This window comes from Haliotis rubra, unplaced genomic scaffold, assembly GCF_003918875.1.
Source record: "Haliotis rubra isolate DU_JTF1 unplaced genomic scaffold, ASM391887v1 Scf367, whole genome shotgun sequence".
NCBI classification, from domain to species: Eukaryota; Metazoa; Mollusca; class Gastropoda; order Lepetellida; family Haliotidae; genus Haliotis; species Haliotis rubra.
In genome coordinates, this window is record NW_025767043.1 from 342943 (window position 1) to 358397 (window position 15455).

Genomic DNA, 15455 nt, shown 5'->3' on the forward strand with positions numbered 1-15455 from the left:
ACACTGTAACTATACTCACTTCCAATATTAAAGGGTCAAGTTTTCTTAAGGCTGCTAACAGACACGTTGTATTCATAAACAACCCCTTTCAACTTAAATAACATCTTTAATGTATGGAAAATCTGTTTAAAGCAACATTCCTCACATTAAATGAAGGATTTACGATTTTATAGAGCATTAAAGAGAGGCACCCTTAGAAATCAGGGCCTAGATTTTCGAGGCTCTCTTAGCGCTAAGATAGTCGTAAGTTAATGTTAATGTATGGCACTTACGACTGTCTTAGCGCTAATAGAGCTTCGAAAATCTAGGCCCTGAATAGCAAATCATAGAGTCTTAAGATGATCAGTATCTTGTATAGCCTACCCTTTGGTCAATGACACTGTTACACCGTGACCTCATGCTTCGTATCAAGTTCATGAATCTGCTGCCATTCATGTTTTAAGAGTCGTTGGAGCTCCTGGACAGTCCTACCCAGCTCGTCCCATGCATGTTCTATTGGATTGAGGTCAGAACATGCTGGCCAGTCCATGTGGTCAACACCTTGCTGTCGCAGATAAGCAGTGACTATTCCTGCCCGGTGTGGTCTTGCATTATCATCCTGCAAAATGGGAACACGGCCGTAAAACCCATGCATAGCCTGGATGTCTGGCACTTCGATGACACTATATGACGATAAAGCTGACCATTGGGATTACCATTGATGACGTAAAGGTCAGTGCGTCCAGTTGCTGAAAACCCTGCCCAAACCATTACGGACTCTCCACCAAATAGGGTAGCAACAGTTGCATCTGTGATACGTTCAGCTCGACGACGGAAAACCCTGCGACGACCATTATTAAAGACAGATTAAACCTGCTTGCATCTGTAAACAACACGGCTGACCACTGGCGTTGATTCCACCGAGAATGACGCCTAGTCCATGCCATACGGGCCTGTAGGTGACGTCGTGGTCACGAACAGCAGGTCGACGTGAACGTGGCCAGTCCTACCACCCCTATCATAATAATGGGTATTACCCAACTGGCTGTTAACATTAAAGCGGAGGACACCAGAACTGGGTTTCACATATTGTACCCATGTTGGGAATCGAACCCGTGTCTTCGGCGTGGCGAGCGAACACTTTAATCACTAGGCCATCCCAACGCCTCGACGATGTCATGTTAAAATGTATGTCAAGAGTCGTATTACACGGTCTCCCATACCAAAGTATGTGATTGTGTACATAAACTTCGTAGTGCTGAATTCTAAAGGCAGGCAACTGTATTGTACTAAATTATTGTAGTAACATTAAATGTGCTTAAAACTTTAATATATTTTATAAACCTACATTTTATTATGTTGCGGATCGCGTCTGCCTGTTTACAGACAACAGTAAAAAATGTATTTTTACGTTGTACCTCTTTTATGACGAGAATCGCAATAGTCCGATCACATGTGTTCAATTATAGCAAGCGTGTTACTGCTGTCTGAAAGTGAAATGCATTCAACCCTTTCCAACACATTTACCTACAGCCCTTTAAATTCATGCATCGTAGCGACTGAATATAACACCACAGAAACGAGGGCGTGGATACGCAGCGTATTGTGAGACACCAACTCGCCCTTTGACATACTGCCATACGCTTATGTGGATATATACAATGTGTGTATAGGTACACATTCTTACTTTGGGGTCATAAAAGCTCAATGAACTTTCTTCCTGGTACGAATAATTCATCTCGAAGGCGTTCAGTTGAATCAAATACGAATATAACACTACTGCATGAACTAATTGCATTGAACTACGAGTTTTCAAAATGGCTGTCCCACGCTACCTGCCCGTGTGTATCGCAGTCGTCGTACTGACTAACGCTGTCGGTTATACCTGTGAGTTTTCTTGTTTCTTCGTTATTTTACGTTAAATTAATTAAACAAATTAATTCAAAGTGTTCGAAAATTTTACTGTTACGGAATCATTGATATTCGATGAGACCAGGATGTTTTCTACCTGTCAGTGGATGATTAATTTTACTTCGGGTATATCTCATTCAGAATCAGTAAATGATTCTGTGTACTTTGGGTATATCTCCCGTCAGTAAATGATTCTGTGTACTTTGGGTATATCTCCCGTCAGTGAATGAATTTGTGTACTTTGGGTATATCTCCCATCAGTAAATGAATCTGTGTACTTTGGGTATATCTCCCGTCAGTAAATGAATCTGTGTACTTTGGATATATCTCCCGTCAGTGAATGAATCTGTGTACTTTGGGTATATCTCCCGTCAGTGAATGAATCTGTGTACTTTGGATATATCTCCCGTCAGTGAATGAATCTGTGTACTTTGGGTATATCTCCCGTCAGTGAATGATTCTGTGTACTTTGGGTATATCTCCTGTCAGTGAATGATTCTGTGTACTTTGAGTTTTTGTCCCGTCAGTGAATGATTCTGTTTACTTTGGGTATATCTCCCGTCAGTGAATGAATCTGTGTACTTTGGGTATATCTCCCGTCAGTGAATGAATCTGTGTACTTTGGGTATATCTCCCGTCAGTGAATGATTCTGTGTACTTTGGGTATATCTCCTGTCAGTGAATGATTCTGTGTACTTTGAGTTTTTGTCCCGTCAGTGAATGATTCTGTTTACTTTGGGTATATCTCCCGTCAGTGAATGAATATGTGTACTTTGAGATTTTGTCCCGTCAATGAATGATTCTGTTTACTTTGGTATTTCTACCTATCAGTGAATTGATGAGTTTACTTCGGGTATATCCCTCCGGCAGTGAATCAGTTTCATCAAATACATCTTATCTAATCGTGAAGACTATTTAGTTTTCTTTCTGTAAATCGTTCGGTTTACTTTAGTTATATCATATCAAGTGAATCCTTCCCTTGTTCGATAAAACGAAGTCATGTATGACTTGTAAAGAGCTGATTCATATACAAGTTTAACCACTATTTTACATTCTTCGTCCAAATGGATCGTTTCATAGTTTTTAGGATGGGAAGGCGTTTTAAGATATACTACTGCCTGTGATGAATTTTGAACAAAACCAACTGATGTCAAAAGTCACTTCCTCATTCAAACGTCCACGAGGTGTACGCGTTGCATGCCGGAACACTTCCTGGATTGAAAATGAAAACAGGTTTTCTTACAAACATGAAATCATCATCATTCATGTAACACAATACTTTTCAACTTCGCTCTTATTTCTCCTGATCGTTACGGATATTGATTATGGCTTAAGTAAATCGCATGATGAAAAATGTCATTCCCGACATCTCCCGAAAGATCCTGCATGTACTTATATGTTGCCAGTCGCTTCATCCACCATACTCCGACACCACACAGTCGGCATAATTGCGTGCAAAGGGAGTTTTGTCATTTTCATAAGACTAATATTCCTGTACGAATATCATATTTAGGTATCTACAAAATAATACATAGTGATAATGATCCTCAATATCCACTTCTTTATGGCCCTCGTGATTAGTTTGGGCTCATAGTCACGGTCACGGTTAGCGTCAGTGTTAGGATCAGGATGAAGGTCAGGGTTAGCGTCAGGGTTAGGGTTCACATCTTATTTAAAATGTCCTCTGTACCGACCACGACCACAACGGCAAATATACCCCAGTTTTTAATATACCCCAGTTTTTAACTAACGCATGACCTTTCCTTATCTCTTTCAAGCTTCCTTATCATGCTACCAGTGTGCTGATTCAGGGGGAAAGGACGCTGACTGTAGGAATGCCTCTGCCCTTCTGAACTTCCCAGATTCAGAGAAAGAAGGGGAAGATGAAGACGAAACTGGGGAGGATGTGCGGAAAAACAAATACCATAAGGACTGTGCTGCTGTCCAGCAACACATGTGCATGATTGAAACACACATGTCACAGGGTAAAACCTAAAGTCTCCTCAATCAAATATGAAAACGGAATTGTATTCCAGCAAACTCCACCAAGGGGTGGGGGTGGGATTGGGTGGTTGGGTAACCTAATGCACAAAGCGCCCTCTCGTAACGCTGAAAAACCCGAGTTCGATTCCCCACATGGGTACAATGTGTGAAGCACATTTCTTGTGTCCCCCGCCGTGATATTGTTGAAATATTGCTAAAAGCGGCGTAAAACCTTACTAACTCATCACTCACGGCGGAGAGCACCCAAAATGGGCTCCACACATCGCAACCATCTGGGGAATCAAACCCATGTCTTCGGCATGACGAGCAAACGCTTTAATCACAAAGCTACTGCAAAACAAAGAAACTCCATCTGCGTACAGCGATTTCTTATCCTTACTTTGTACTGAAACTTCTAAATGCCTCTCAAAGACGTTATAGATCTATGCTAGTTCAGTTTGGGACTTGGGATTTGGGACTCATCACGCGAATGGCATGTGGTCGGTTGTCCATCGGTCTCGTTCATATGAATGAACATTTACCGGTATGTGTCATGGTTTGACAGCAACGAACGCATGCGTTTGGTTTCACGTGGTTTTACATGGTAAACGTATGGTACTTGCATCTTCTTCTTCTTCTTCTTCTTCTTCTTCGCCGCTGACATTAAGATGACACGTCATGGCTCAGTTGAGATATTATTTACAGATTCTATAAACCCACTCACTAACTCGTGTTTCTCCTTCACCCTGTAGGCATCTTCCGGAGTTACATCCGGGACTGTAGTGATGGGAAGACCTTTTCCTTCGACGTCACAAAGTACCCTCTTCTTCAGAACCTTTCTCCAAACAACGAGACAACGTGCACGTACGATGTTCAACCGAATGTGCAAATCTGCATCACGCTATGCAACAGCAGCCTCTGTAACGGCCCTCAGCTTCCCCCGAAGAAGGAGATCGTGTGTCGGAATACTACAAATGTATATGGGGATGTAGAGGTGACCTGCGGAGCCTCATCGTTACGTCATGTCCTGATGCATGCTGCACTGGACAGGTTTTTGACTGGTGTATTGGGATGTAGTTACCTTGTACCGGTTCTCGTCTCGGTGTTCTTCATGTGATGTAAACTGCTGTTAGTACATATTACTAGGGGTGGGTATTGCAGAGAATTTTCATATTGCGATATATAGCGATATGTATTGCAATATATTGCAAGAAGTATTTTTAGACAAAACACTACTTATAATCGAGTTAATGCTAGATTTATAAAACATGAACACAACAAATCAATATACCTGATTAAGCTAAACCGGTTATATTGCGCACCCTTACGTATTACCATAGTTTGGTCTCCAAATGTTGTAAGATGAATTGTGTAATTATCGGGAGAGGGCTTTTCTAAGCTGGGTAACTTGTGCCCATTCCTCTTCTTGAATGAATAAAATATGTTTCAATCAATTATCACAATCAAACCTCTTATTTATATACATGTATTTCACTTATATAGCGACGTGTAAGCATGCATGCACGCGTGTGTGCGCATGTATACACGCGAGTGCGTTTGCCTGCGTGCATGTGTATGAACCTACGCTTAAACCGCCAGGCTAACCCAACGTCCCTGAATGTTGGCTGTTAAACAAGGTCTTGTACTGTGTCTTCTCTTCTTCCTTACATTATTGGTCAAACTTATCTACACCTATTGAGAACAATTGACCAAACGTGCATGTTGTCATACAGTAACTACATCTGTGCGCGAATTAAACCGCAGCTGTAACCTGGTTACTGTCATGATATTTTTCCATTTCTAGTTTGACCACGCCAACAAATTCTCATTTCCAGCTGTTGGTAATTTTTTTGTGTTGCTCCTAACTCCCATATGAAACAGTTTCTCCAATAAATCTAATATATCATAAAAAGGATTCCTTTGCTTTATTTTCTTACGACACATGTAAAAAGGATTGTGTTCCATGTTGTCTTTCTAACGGATTTCTCCAGCGACGGAAATCTTCCTCATGATCTGAGACCAAGTTTTCCTATGCTGAGGAAAGGGATAAATCGTCGTTAAGGGTATGGGAGAAGTGACGGAATTCGAAAGAGGATAAGATCCCTGCGGTTTATGCTATACCCGTGACCTTGGGTGTCACCCCGGACCAAAGTGCTAAACGTCTAATACTTTATTTACTCTTGTCAGAGGAGTACACTTGATTCAGACTACCAGTTGTCCGACCTCCATCTTTGTGGAAGCCGCGTTGGCTGAGGTGGTTAGATCGCTGACTTTATATGTGTTGGCGATTAGGTGCCAGATTTTGAGGGTGGATTCGATTCCCGAATAGAAGTCATCCTAAAGCAGTACTACATTCTGTAATCCCAAATATAACGTAGGTTACATTTGATCACTTTCTAAATGGCAGTGTTTATTCAACATTTGGAACGATATGTTTTCCGAATTTAAAAATGCTGGTTTGCAAACATGAGAATGTAAAGGTGAAATCCACAGGTGAAACCTGTCTATCTGTGTTCATTGATACCACAAGTTATTAGCACAGGGGGACTCCTTTTGTGAGCACACACAGCATGCCCCGAAAATTAAATGGTGGCTAATAACGGGACTGCTGGGTGGTCCGTCAACACCTCCCATGGCTGAAGGTCAAGCATCCGTGTCCAGACACGTCAGAACAAAGCTACACACTGATGCACACATTATACTCAAACACAGATCTGTACATACCATTGTAACAAAGTATAATATACAATAGCAAAATCACGATCGATTCATTGACTGCAAACAAAGGATGATGATCACCCTGCAAATAGAGCGGCTACTTATAGCTGAACGCGTTACCTTGGCCTCGGCGTTCTGGTCACGGACACTTAATTAACCCTGCTTCACACATTCTATTCACAATCTCGCTAATTCCTTCACATGCGACATGGCTAATCCTGTACTAATCCCACTATTTTGGGAACCACACATTTCTATTGATTTCCGCCTTCCCGCTGATTCCTCTACTGTTGTTATGAAACAGTCCTGATGACATCACGCGCTGCAGGTGTATATATAACAGCAATGTCCAATCCTGGATCAGTACGGGTGGTGACCATTAACGTTAAACAAGGTAAGCGTTTTGGGACTGTTACTTGGTATCAGATTTTGTATATTTGTCCACGCATGTGGAACTATATTTATATATTAATATCAATGGTATGAAATGTACATTCTGCAACGTTTTTGCTAAGATGGGATTTGATGACTATTTTAAGAAATTGCGTTTATATGTTATGTACTTACAAGATACAGGTCTGTGTTTTGTGGAAAATATAATGGCTCATGAAATGTCACTGGTTGTTGTGCATCCAAGAGTAGTACTGGCATAATGATGTACGTTGTCCGTGACCCGCCTACTCTCATTGTGTCTACAGTCAATACGGCTCACTGTTAAACTGTGTGGCGAGAGTGAGATGAACACATTATAGGTATCTGCTTGTTGATTCGAAAATGGAATGGCACACTTGATCATGGGTCTCACAATCACCTGTTAAGGTCCTCTTTATGTATGCTTTTTTTTTTTTGAACATGCTTCTGAAACTTTCAGTGTCTGAATAATGATATTGCTCAGTCAGTCACGTATTTAATCATTCCTGCTCAATGTATTATTAAAACATACATTAGTAGAATTTAGTTTCTTATCTAATTCTCTGTTAAATAGATTTACAAGTTTAAATAAATTAATGATCCTTTACTCTTACTCAGTAACCTCTGTTGACGTGTATAATTATCTCTATTCCATTTATATTGAAAACATCCTTCTGAGAATTTGATTCATAATATAAACAGGGATGTCTGTGAGTGGTGTTAAAAAATGATATGTATAAAAAGGTGATTATTTACTGATGTAGACGTCTGTGATATAAGGAGCGCGATGTTTCTCATTCGTTCACCAAGAGAATAGTAAGCAAGAAAATACACCGAACGCCGTGTTTCTCACGTTACAGAAGTCGACATCCATAGTTTTCACCTTTCACCCCCTAACCACCCTACTGCAAAACACAAACAAGAACCGTAGTTATAATTCATATTCATTCAAGACTTATTCAATGACGATAATGAAATGCTAAATAGTAATTCAATGATTCAATGACTTATTATATTAATCTTGTCGATGGCGCTTCTGAGCAGAACAGTGTTGCTAACTGAACAGAATGTTTTACTTCCAGTCCTCCATGATGAAGTCGGTCCTCTGCTTCGTCCTCCTGCCTGTCCTCGTCCTCTCCTCGTCGTTATCGAAGATGGACCTCCTGGAGAGGCTGCTGGAGAAACTGGAGAGGAGGCAGTTCGAGGACACGACATCCTATGACGAGGTTACAACGTATCAGGCCGAGATATATTCTACCCAAGACATGGACATGCAAACGACAACGGCATATGATGTGGGCACGGTCAGCACTGACATGACATCCGATAGCACCGACATGACATCCGACACCACTGACAGCGACGTTACGACACCTGTTTATGACATGGGGACTACAATGTACAACGACGCCAGGGATATGACAACGCCACATTCAGGTAGGACATTAATATTCAACCAAAACTTCATCTCAAAAGAAGATGGCAGTAATACGCTGTCGAAGAAATTATTTGAATCATAGAATCATATTTTTGCTGATATATATGTACATACAGATCAGTGTATCTACAGGATGCGTAACATTATGGTTCAGTGTTAACAGTGGTCTGAAACAAAGATGCCTGCTCTTCCCCCTGCTTTTTTAAATATTTCATTTTCGTCCACATGGCTTTAATTAACACCCTTTACCTAGGAATAGCTGCCGAAGATTCACACATTGATATCCTTGCATCGGATATGCAAACTCCATATTCTTCATGTGGGTGATTCACATACAGATTAAGTTCATACATTCCTTTTTGGAGACGAAAGTGACTCTTATTTATTTATTATATTGGCCCTCTTCAACGTGTTTCAACTTCATTTCAGACATGGGGCCACGTGAGTACATCAGGCAAGCTACTGAAGGCGTGTGCATGCTACTTGCTTTCGTGAAGGGACAAGAAGAGCTCAGGCAAATGTTTGGCAATCATAGAGGTCTATCTATGATGACTGGTCCCGATGGAGGGCTACCGACTTCGCCTAACCCCATAAAAAGGCTACTGAGGCTAGTTGGTCCAAAGCCGGTACAGCCTGCTCCAATGGGAGGTAATCCAGACCGGTCCGCTCCAAAGGGAATGCTACCTAAACACCCAACTGACAAGTCTTTCCCCTGGGAGGAGGCTGAACAGAAGCTCCAGGACCTGTGTCAGCTCATCAACACCTACAGCTCTGAACCTCTGCAGCTGGCAGAGAAACTGGTGCAAGAGATGGGAGGTCAGTAAAATATACAGATTGAACAAATTTCATTTACTCGAAATAATATTCTGGATGATGATCTAATTCATCATCACTTTGGCCCTGTCATCCAACGCATAATAATGAGTTGTACGATGGGTTTGCGTCCTTTAGTTGCATCAAAAACTAATTGTGTGTTTTGCATTTATCATCACCATATCTGCGCGTGTGTCATAAAGACTAAATCTCTGTGACTGCAATGCAAGAAGAACCGATATACTATTCAAAGGGGAATTTACTTAACTCACTCACACACATTTTGTCCATTCGTGTTTCCTCATGAATGATTCTCAAATAAAATCAAGCCCAAAGTTCAGAAAGTATCGATCACATTGGTTTCATATGCCAATTCACGTGCACGTAAAAGTGAATGTGTTTTGATTGTGATATACTAAACAAGATATAATTGGTGTCATCATACTTTTTCATACGGTATAATTTGTTTATGGATAAATTGCTTCATGGATTTAGGCCACCTCAAAGTGGAATACCTCACTCAAAAACATCATGTAACTGACATAGTGCTTGGAGAAGCATTAAACTCCACTCACTCACTGACTCACTGACTCACTTACTCACTCACTCACTCACGTTGTCTAGTGACGTTTCCGAATACATGATTCTGAAATATCGTTTCTTGTTTAGGTATTGTCTACACGAGTTTTAAGTGTCAATTCAGTCTTTCATCTACACGTACTTGTGTCATTGAATCTTGATTGTCAAGATTTAAAATTGGTATATTGAAGCTGACTTTATAGTTGCATGGGTTTTTATGACTGTTTTAAACTGCGTAACACTTATCATAATTTGCTGTTCGTTTTTTTCAGCCCACATGGGTCGACAGATAGTCTCTTGAATAGAGATTGACTTCAGAACTCCAAACTCCAAAACTCCAGAACCCCAGAACTCCAAAACTCCTTCAGCCTCACCCAGAACACTGGATAACCTTCTCATATGTGGACACGTTCATCATTGTTATGAATTTCCTATTATAATTGCGTTGATTATATCCGATATGATGGATATTTGATTGAAATAAAACCACGAGTGATGTTTGTACTTCCGTCTTTGTGTTTATATTTCCCTACTGACATTGCAGTGCGAACTGGTTAATGAAACAAACCAAACCATCAATGACCCCATTTCGTGCGGCGTTTCTTTAACATGCACCTGTCATACATGTGGTCTCACCTTAGGCAAATGAGTTCGTTCAAAATTGCGTCTGTTCACCCAGCAGAAAATGGGTACTCGGTGTGATAAGTCATGTGACTATAACCTTCTTGTGCCTAATAGGTACCTTGGGTTATCCGGGGTAATAATGTACTGTGCTATTGATTGTTAGCGCTACGAGCATACCTAGTGTGGACTTTGGCGCTAAATAAATGGACACATTATTATTATTATTAATGAGATCATGAAACTTATACGTCTGTGTTGTCGTATTTTCACTTTCTGTACATTCGATTATTGGAGAGCTCAACTATTTAAATTCCAAGCAGCGTAATCCTTCAAAAGACTACATACTGACATACCTCACCCACACATTTGTCACGTTGTATTGTAAGAAGATATCCGTATGTTGGCTATGTTGGCTATGTTAGCTATAAACCAACATCAAAGGAAGTTCGGCGATTTCGCTTACAGTGATATGGTTAACCTGTATGAGAGTGTGGTGGTTCAAATATTGTGTTATGGTGTCGTGGTGTGGGGAACATCATTCAGTATAATCACAGAAACAGTTCATACTTCATTCTGTAAGCGTTTTCTTGGTCTATCCAAGGCAACTCCAACCAATACGGTTCTCAGAGAGTGTGAGAAGCCCATCTCCAGAGTGTGTATATGACCAGAGCCATCGTTTACAGGTGCCGTGTCATTTACCTACACCCATCTCGATTATCACACCTAGCTTATCTTATGCTTAAATCAGCCTCAGATGCAGGGAGAAAAACTTGGGCTGCAGACATAAAATCAATCCTATATAAACTTGACTTCGGAATAGTCTGGATCCAGCAGGAAATAGGAAATACTGACATCTTTAGATGAACTTATATATGAATGGAATTGCTATCCAAGATGTTGAAAGTCATAAACACCTTGGAATAACACTGCAAAACGACTGTTCATGGGACGCACACACTCACAACATTATGAATGGCATTGCTATCCAAGATGTTGAAAGTCATAAACACCTTGGAATAACACTGCAAAAAGACTGTTCATGGGACGCACACACTCACAACAATATGACTGACTGACTGAGTTTAGTTTTACGCCGCTTTTAGCAATATTCCAGCAATATCACGGCGGGGGACACCAGAAATGGGCTTAACACATTGTGCCAATGTGGGGAATCGAACCCGGGTCTTCGGCGTGACGAGCCAACGACAACAATATGAATGGGATTGCTATCCAAGTTGTTGAAAGTCATAAACACCCTGGAATAACACTGCAAAACGACTGTTCATGGGACGCACACACTCACAACAATATGAATGGGATTGCTATCCAAGTTGTTGAAAGTCATAAACACCCTGGAATAACACTGCAAAACGACTGTTCATGGGACGCACACACTCACAACATTATGAATGGGATTGCTATCCAAGATGTTGAAAGTCATAAACACCCTGGAATAACACTGCAAAACGACTGTTCATGGGACGCACACACTCACAACATTATGAATGGGATTGCTATCCAAGTTGTTGAAAGTCATAAACACCCTGGAATAACACTGCAAAACGACTGTTCATGGGACGCACACACTCACAACATTATTAAAAATGTTAGTCCCATGATAAATTGTCATAAATGTTTCAAATATATATAGAAAAACACTAGAGACCATGTATAAATCCCATATTCTTCCATCTTTTGATTACTGCTCTCATATTTGGGACAACTGTACAGATCAGCAAGCCCTAACTTTAGAAAAACTACATCTAGACGCCCTTAGAACAATATGTGGTGCTGTCCGTGGAACAAGCCATGAAAAGATTTATCGCGAAACTTCCTTCACTTCGTTGAGTGAAAGGCGAAAAGACTCTAAACTGCTAACATTTTATAAAATGTATCACCATTTATCACCGAACTATCTGTGCAATCTGTTATCCCCTTTAGTCGGGGAAATTAGTCGTTATCCCTTGCGTGATGGCACTAATTTTGAAAGGCATTTAGTGCCAAACAACAATATATGCCAAATCATTCATTCCAGACACAATCAAACTCTGGAATTCACTGCCTCTCGAAGTTAGAAATTGTATGCCTCTATCTGATTCCAAAACCCTTATCAAAGAACAAAATAAATGTAATGTTTACTTTGATGTATATCATGATAGCAGAAACTGTCAAATAACTCACAGTCGACTGAAACTAGGATGCAGTGATCTTAACTGGAACAAATTTCAAAGATATATCAGAAAACCCGGTCTGCTCTTATGGGCACAAAACTGAGAATTCATATCATTATTTCTTTACTTGTACGAAATATAGTGAAATCAGAAAAATGCCTTCTTTTACATCCACGCATATGATCTAGAAACTATCTTATGTTGTAACAAGTTTTTAAGCACAAATGTTGAAATGGATATATTCAAATCTGTTCATCACTTCATAACTAAAAGCAATCGATTTGTAAATGCTTAGGCAAGTTTCGTATGATTATGACTGCAAAATCTAAAGAACTAGGAACTTTGTATGCCTGTAAGTTTGCTTGCCGTCATTGCAGCACTTATCATCATATTGTTAATTGCATCTTTGTTTCATTTACTTATGAACACATGCTTTATTTATCTATGAACACATGAGTTGTCAATTATTTTCGTTTACTTCTAACCATCACGATTTTGGAATTGTTATGTTTCTGGGGCGGTATTTCATAAGCATAAAAATGCTTGTTTACCAACCAAGGTTTCTGAAAATAAAAATGTTTAAACCACATATTTATATCAACTTTTTAACAACGATTAACTCAAGACTGGCCCTCCTCCTTTCATTTAAGCAATAAGAGTTCAACCTACAGATATTTCAAATCTGTGCTAAACGTTGAAGCATATCTGACCTTCCCCTTTAACTATGCAGAATATTAGCTAACTTCCGGTGTTCCAACTTTAAGATAGAAATCGAACTAGGTCGCCATAACAATATTCAGATGGAAGAAAGATTATGCAAGAGATGTAAGAAAATAACATTCATGTCATCGAAGATGAGCTCCATGTGCTATTAAAGTGCCCATTATAAAGTGAACTAAGGAAGACACATCTAAAACCACGCTTTTACAAAATCCAACGATGAACATACTAAAAGCTCTGCTACAATCAACTGGAAAAACTACTTTGCAGAATTTGTGTTATTTTCTTCTAAAGTTACACGCCTTTTCACAACAAATCACAATTAAAGCATGCAGTATATCTATTCCATGTGTATAAATGTATTTTTGGCCAGTGGCCTTATATTGAAATAATTCTGCCTGTCTGTCGTATGTTTTCTATAACATTTTGTAGGATTTATGAGAATAAAGTCCTGTTTTGTTCTGTATCTACATACCACCCGTGGACACCAAACGCTAATGAACAATTGCATATTAACATAATTAAAGCAGCTTTTCATTTTCAAAGCGTTGCCTTTGTGTTACTGTGACGGTACATAATTAACACTTCATTCACATTCTACCCTTAATCCGATTGGATCCCTCTAATTCCTTCACAAACGACTAGATTCCCACTGCACGTTGAACTTTTGTTGATTGATTTCTTATGTAATAATGTCGTTGACATTACGTGCCAGACGTGTATATATAACAGCAATGTTCGGTTCCATATCAGTCAAGGTGTCTTTTGGTAACGTTTACAAGGTACGTATGGGAACGCTGTAAAGTCTTGAGGTGGATATTTTCCGAGTGGCGCAGTCAGGATTAAAATGTCGACCTTATCACTTCAGGACATGTGACCTACTTGGCATTTGAGAAAACCCCAGTAAAGATTCCTTTATAATGGACAAATGAAGCCTCTGGAAAACAGACATGTTAACGTGAGAAGTGAATGAGTATGGTTTTACGGCGCGTTTAGCAATACTCCATCAATATCACGGCGGGGACACCAGAAATGGGCTTCTCACATTGTACCCATGTGTGGAATCGAACTCGGGTCTTCGTCGTGACGAGCGAACGCTTTAACCACTAGGCTATCCGACCGCCCCTCATAACACCTAAGAGTTTCAGAAACAGTAATCATTGTTTCGTAAATAATATCACATTGCATTTTAAAATAAACTTAATGACAAAGGCTCAACGTGGAGCATGAATATGAGGAGTTAGATGAGGCGGGCATTTTAAGAGATAGAATCCTGTCTAGCCTTGTTACAGAGAGAAGGCATGGTTATTAAATAACATTAATGAAAGGATAACAATATAAAATATGTTATTTGTAGTTGATATGTTTGGTAAAATCGATTTTGACAATTTTCTAGTTGGTACAACTGTGGCTTCACTTGTGACAGATATCATGTTTTCGGCTATTTTTTCTAGTGACTGATAGCACTATTTATTGTCACCGATAAATCGTGGTGTTTCATTAATATGTAGATGTAATAAACAGAATATATCTTCGTCAGTGTCAGTCTTTGTCAGTGTCGAATCCCCAAAAGGTACCACAACATGGCGAGTATTTCATGTAGATATAACAGTATTTTCTTTTATGACGCATCTGACATGACCATTTCTGTTCACTTTCAGAACATTGTTTACTTCCAGTCCTCCACGATGAAGCCGGTCCTCTGCCTTGTCCTCCTGCCTGTCCTCGTCTTCTCCGCGCCGTTCGTGAAGATGGACCCTCTGGAGAAGCTACTGCTGAAACTCGAGAAGAGGCAGTCCGAGGACAGAGCAGCTTATAACGAGGGAGCAACGTATCCGCCCGAGATGGGCACGAATCCATACGCGGTCAAGGAAACGGTGACTGCATATGGCGAGAACATGACACCCTATAACGAGGGAACAACGGATCCGTTCGAGATGGGCACGGATCCGTACGTTGGCAAAGAAGTTGCATATGACGAGAACAGACCTTATAACGAGGAAGCAACGTACCAGGACCCGACTCAACTTCCCAATACAATGTTTTACAGGGAAACGACACCTGTATACGACAGAGCAACTTGGGTCAACACCGACACCTTCGATAGT

The 15455-nt window shown here is 40.2% G+C and overlaps 3 protein-coding genes across 3 annotated transcripts in view; 2 read left to right on the forward strand and 1 right to left on the reverse strand.

Moving 5' to 3' along the window:
• The window catches only part of LOC124285712 (uncharacterized transporter slc-17.2-like), an 83622-nt gene that overhangs the window by 42427 nt on the left and 25740 nt on the right, over positions 1-15455 (reverse strand). The gene's annotated exons all lie outside the window — the stretch shown is intronic.
• Positions 1634-5082, forward strand: LOC124285718. The gene is made up of 3 exons (XM_046721994.1): positions 1634-1866; positions 3669-3875; positions 4626-5082. Exons 1-3 carry the CDS (start codon positions 1797-1799, stop codon positions 4988-4990), a joined length of 642 nt encoding a protein of 213 aa, XP_046577950.1. The 5' UTR covers positions 1634-1796; the 3' UTR covers positions 4991-5082.
• LOC124285719 lies at positions 8847-10308 on the forward strand. Its single transcript, XM_046721995.1, has 2 exons — positions 8847-9256; positions 10105-10308. The coding sequence occupies exons 1-2, from the start codon at positions 8872-8874 to the stop codon at positions 10131-10133; spliced, it is 414 nt and encodes a 137-aa protein (XP_046577951.1). The 5' UTR covers positions 8847-8871; the 3' UTR covers positions 10134-10308.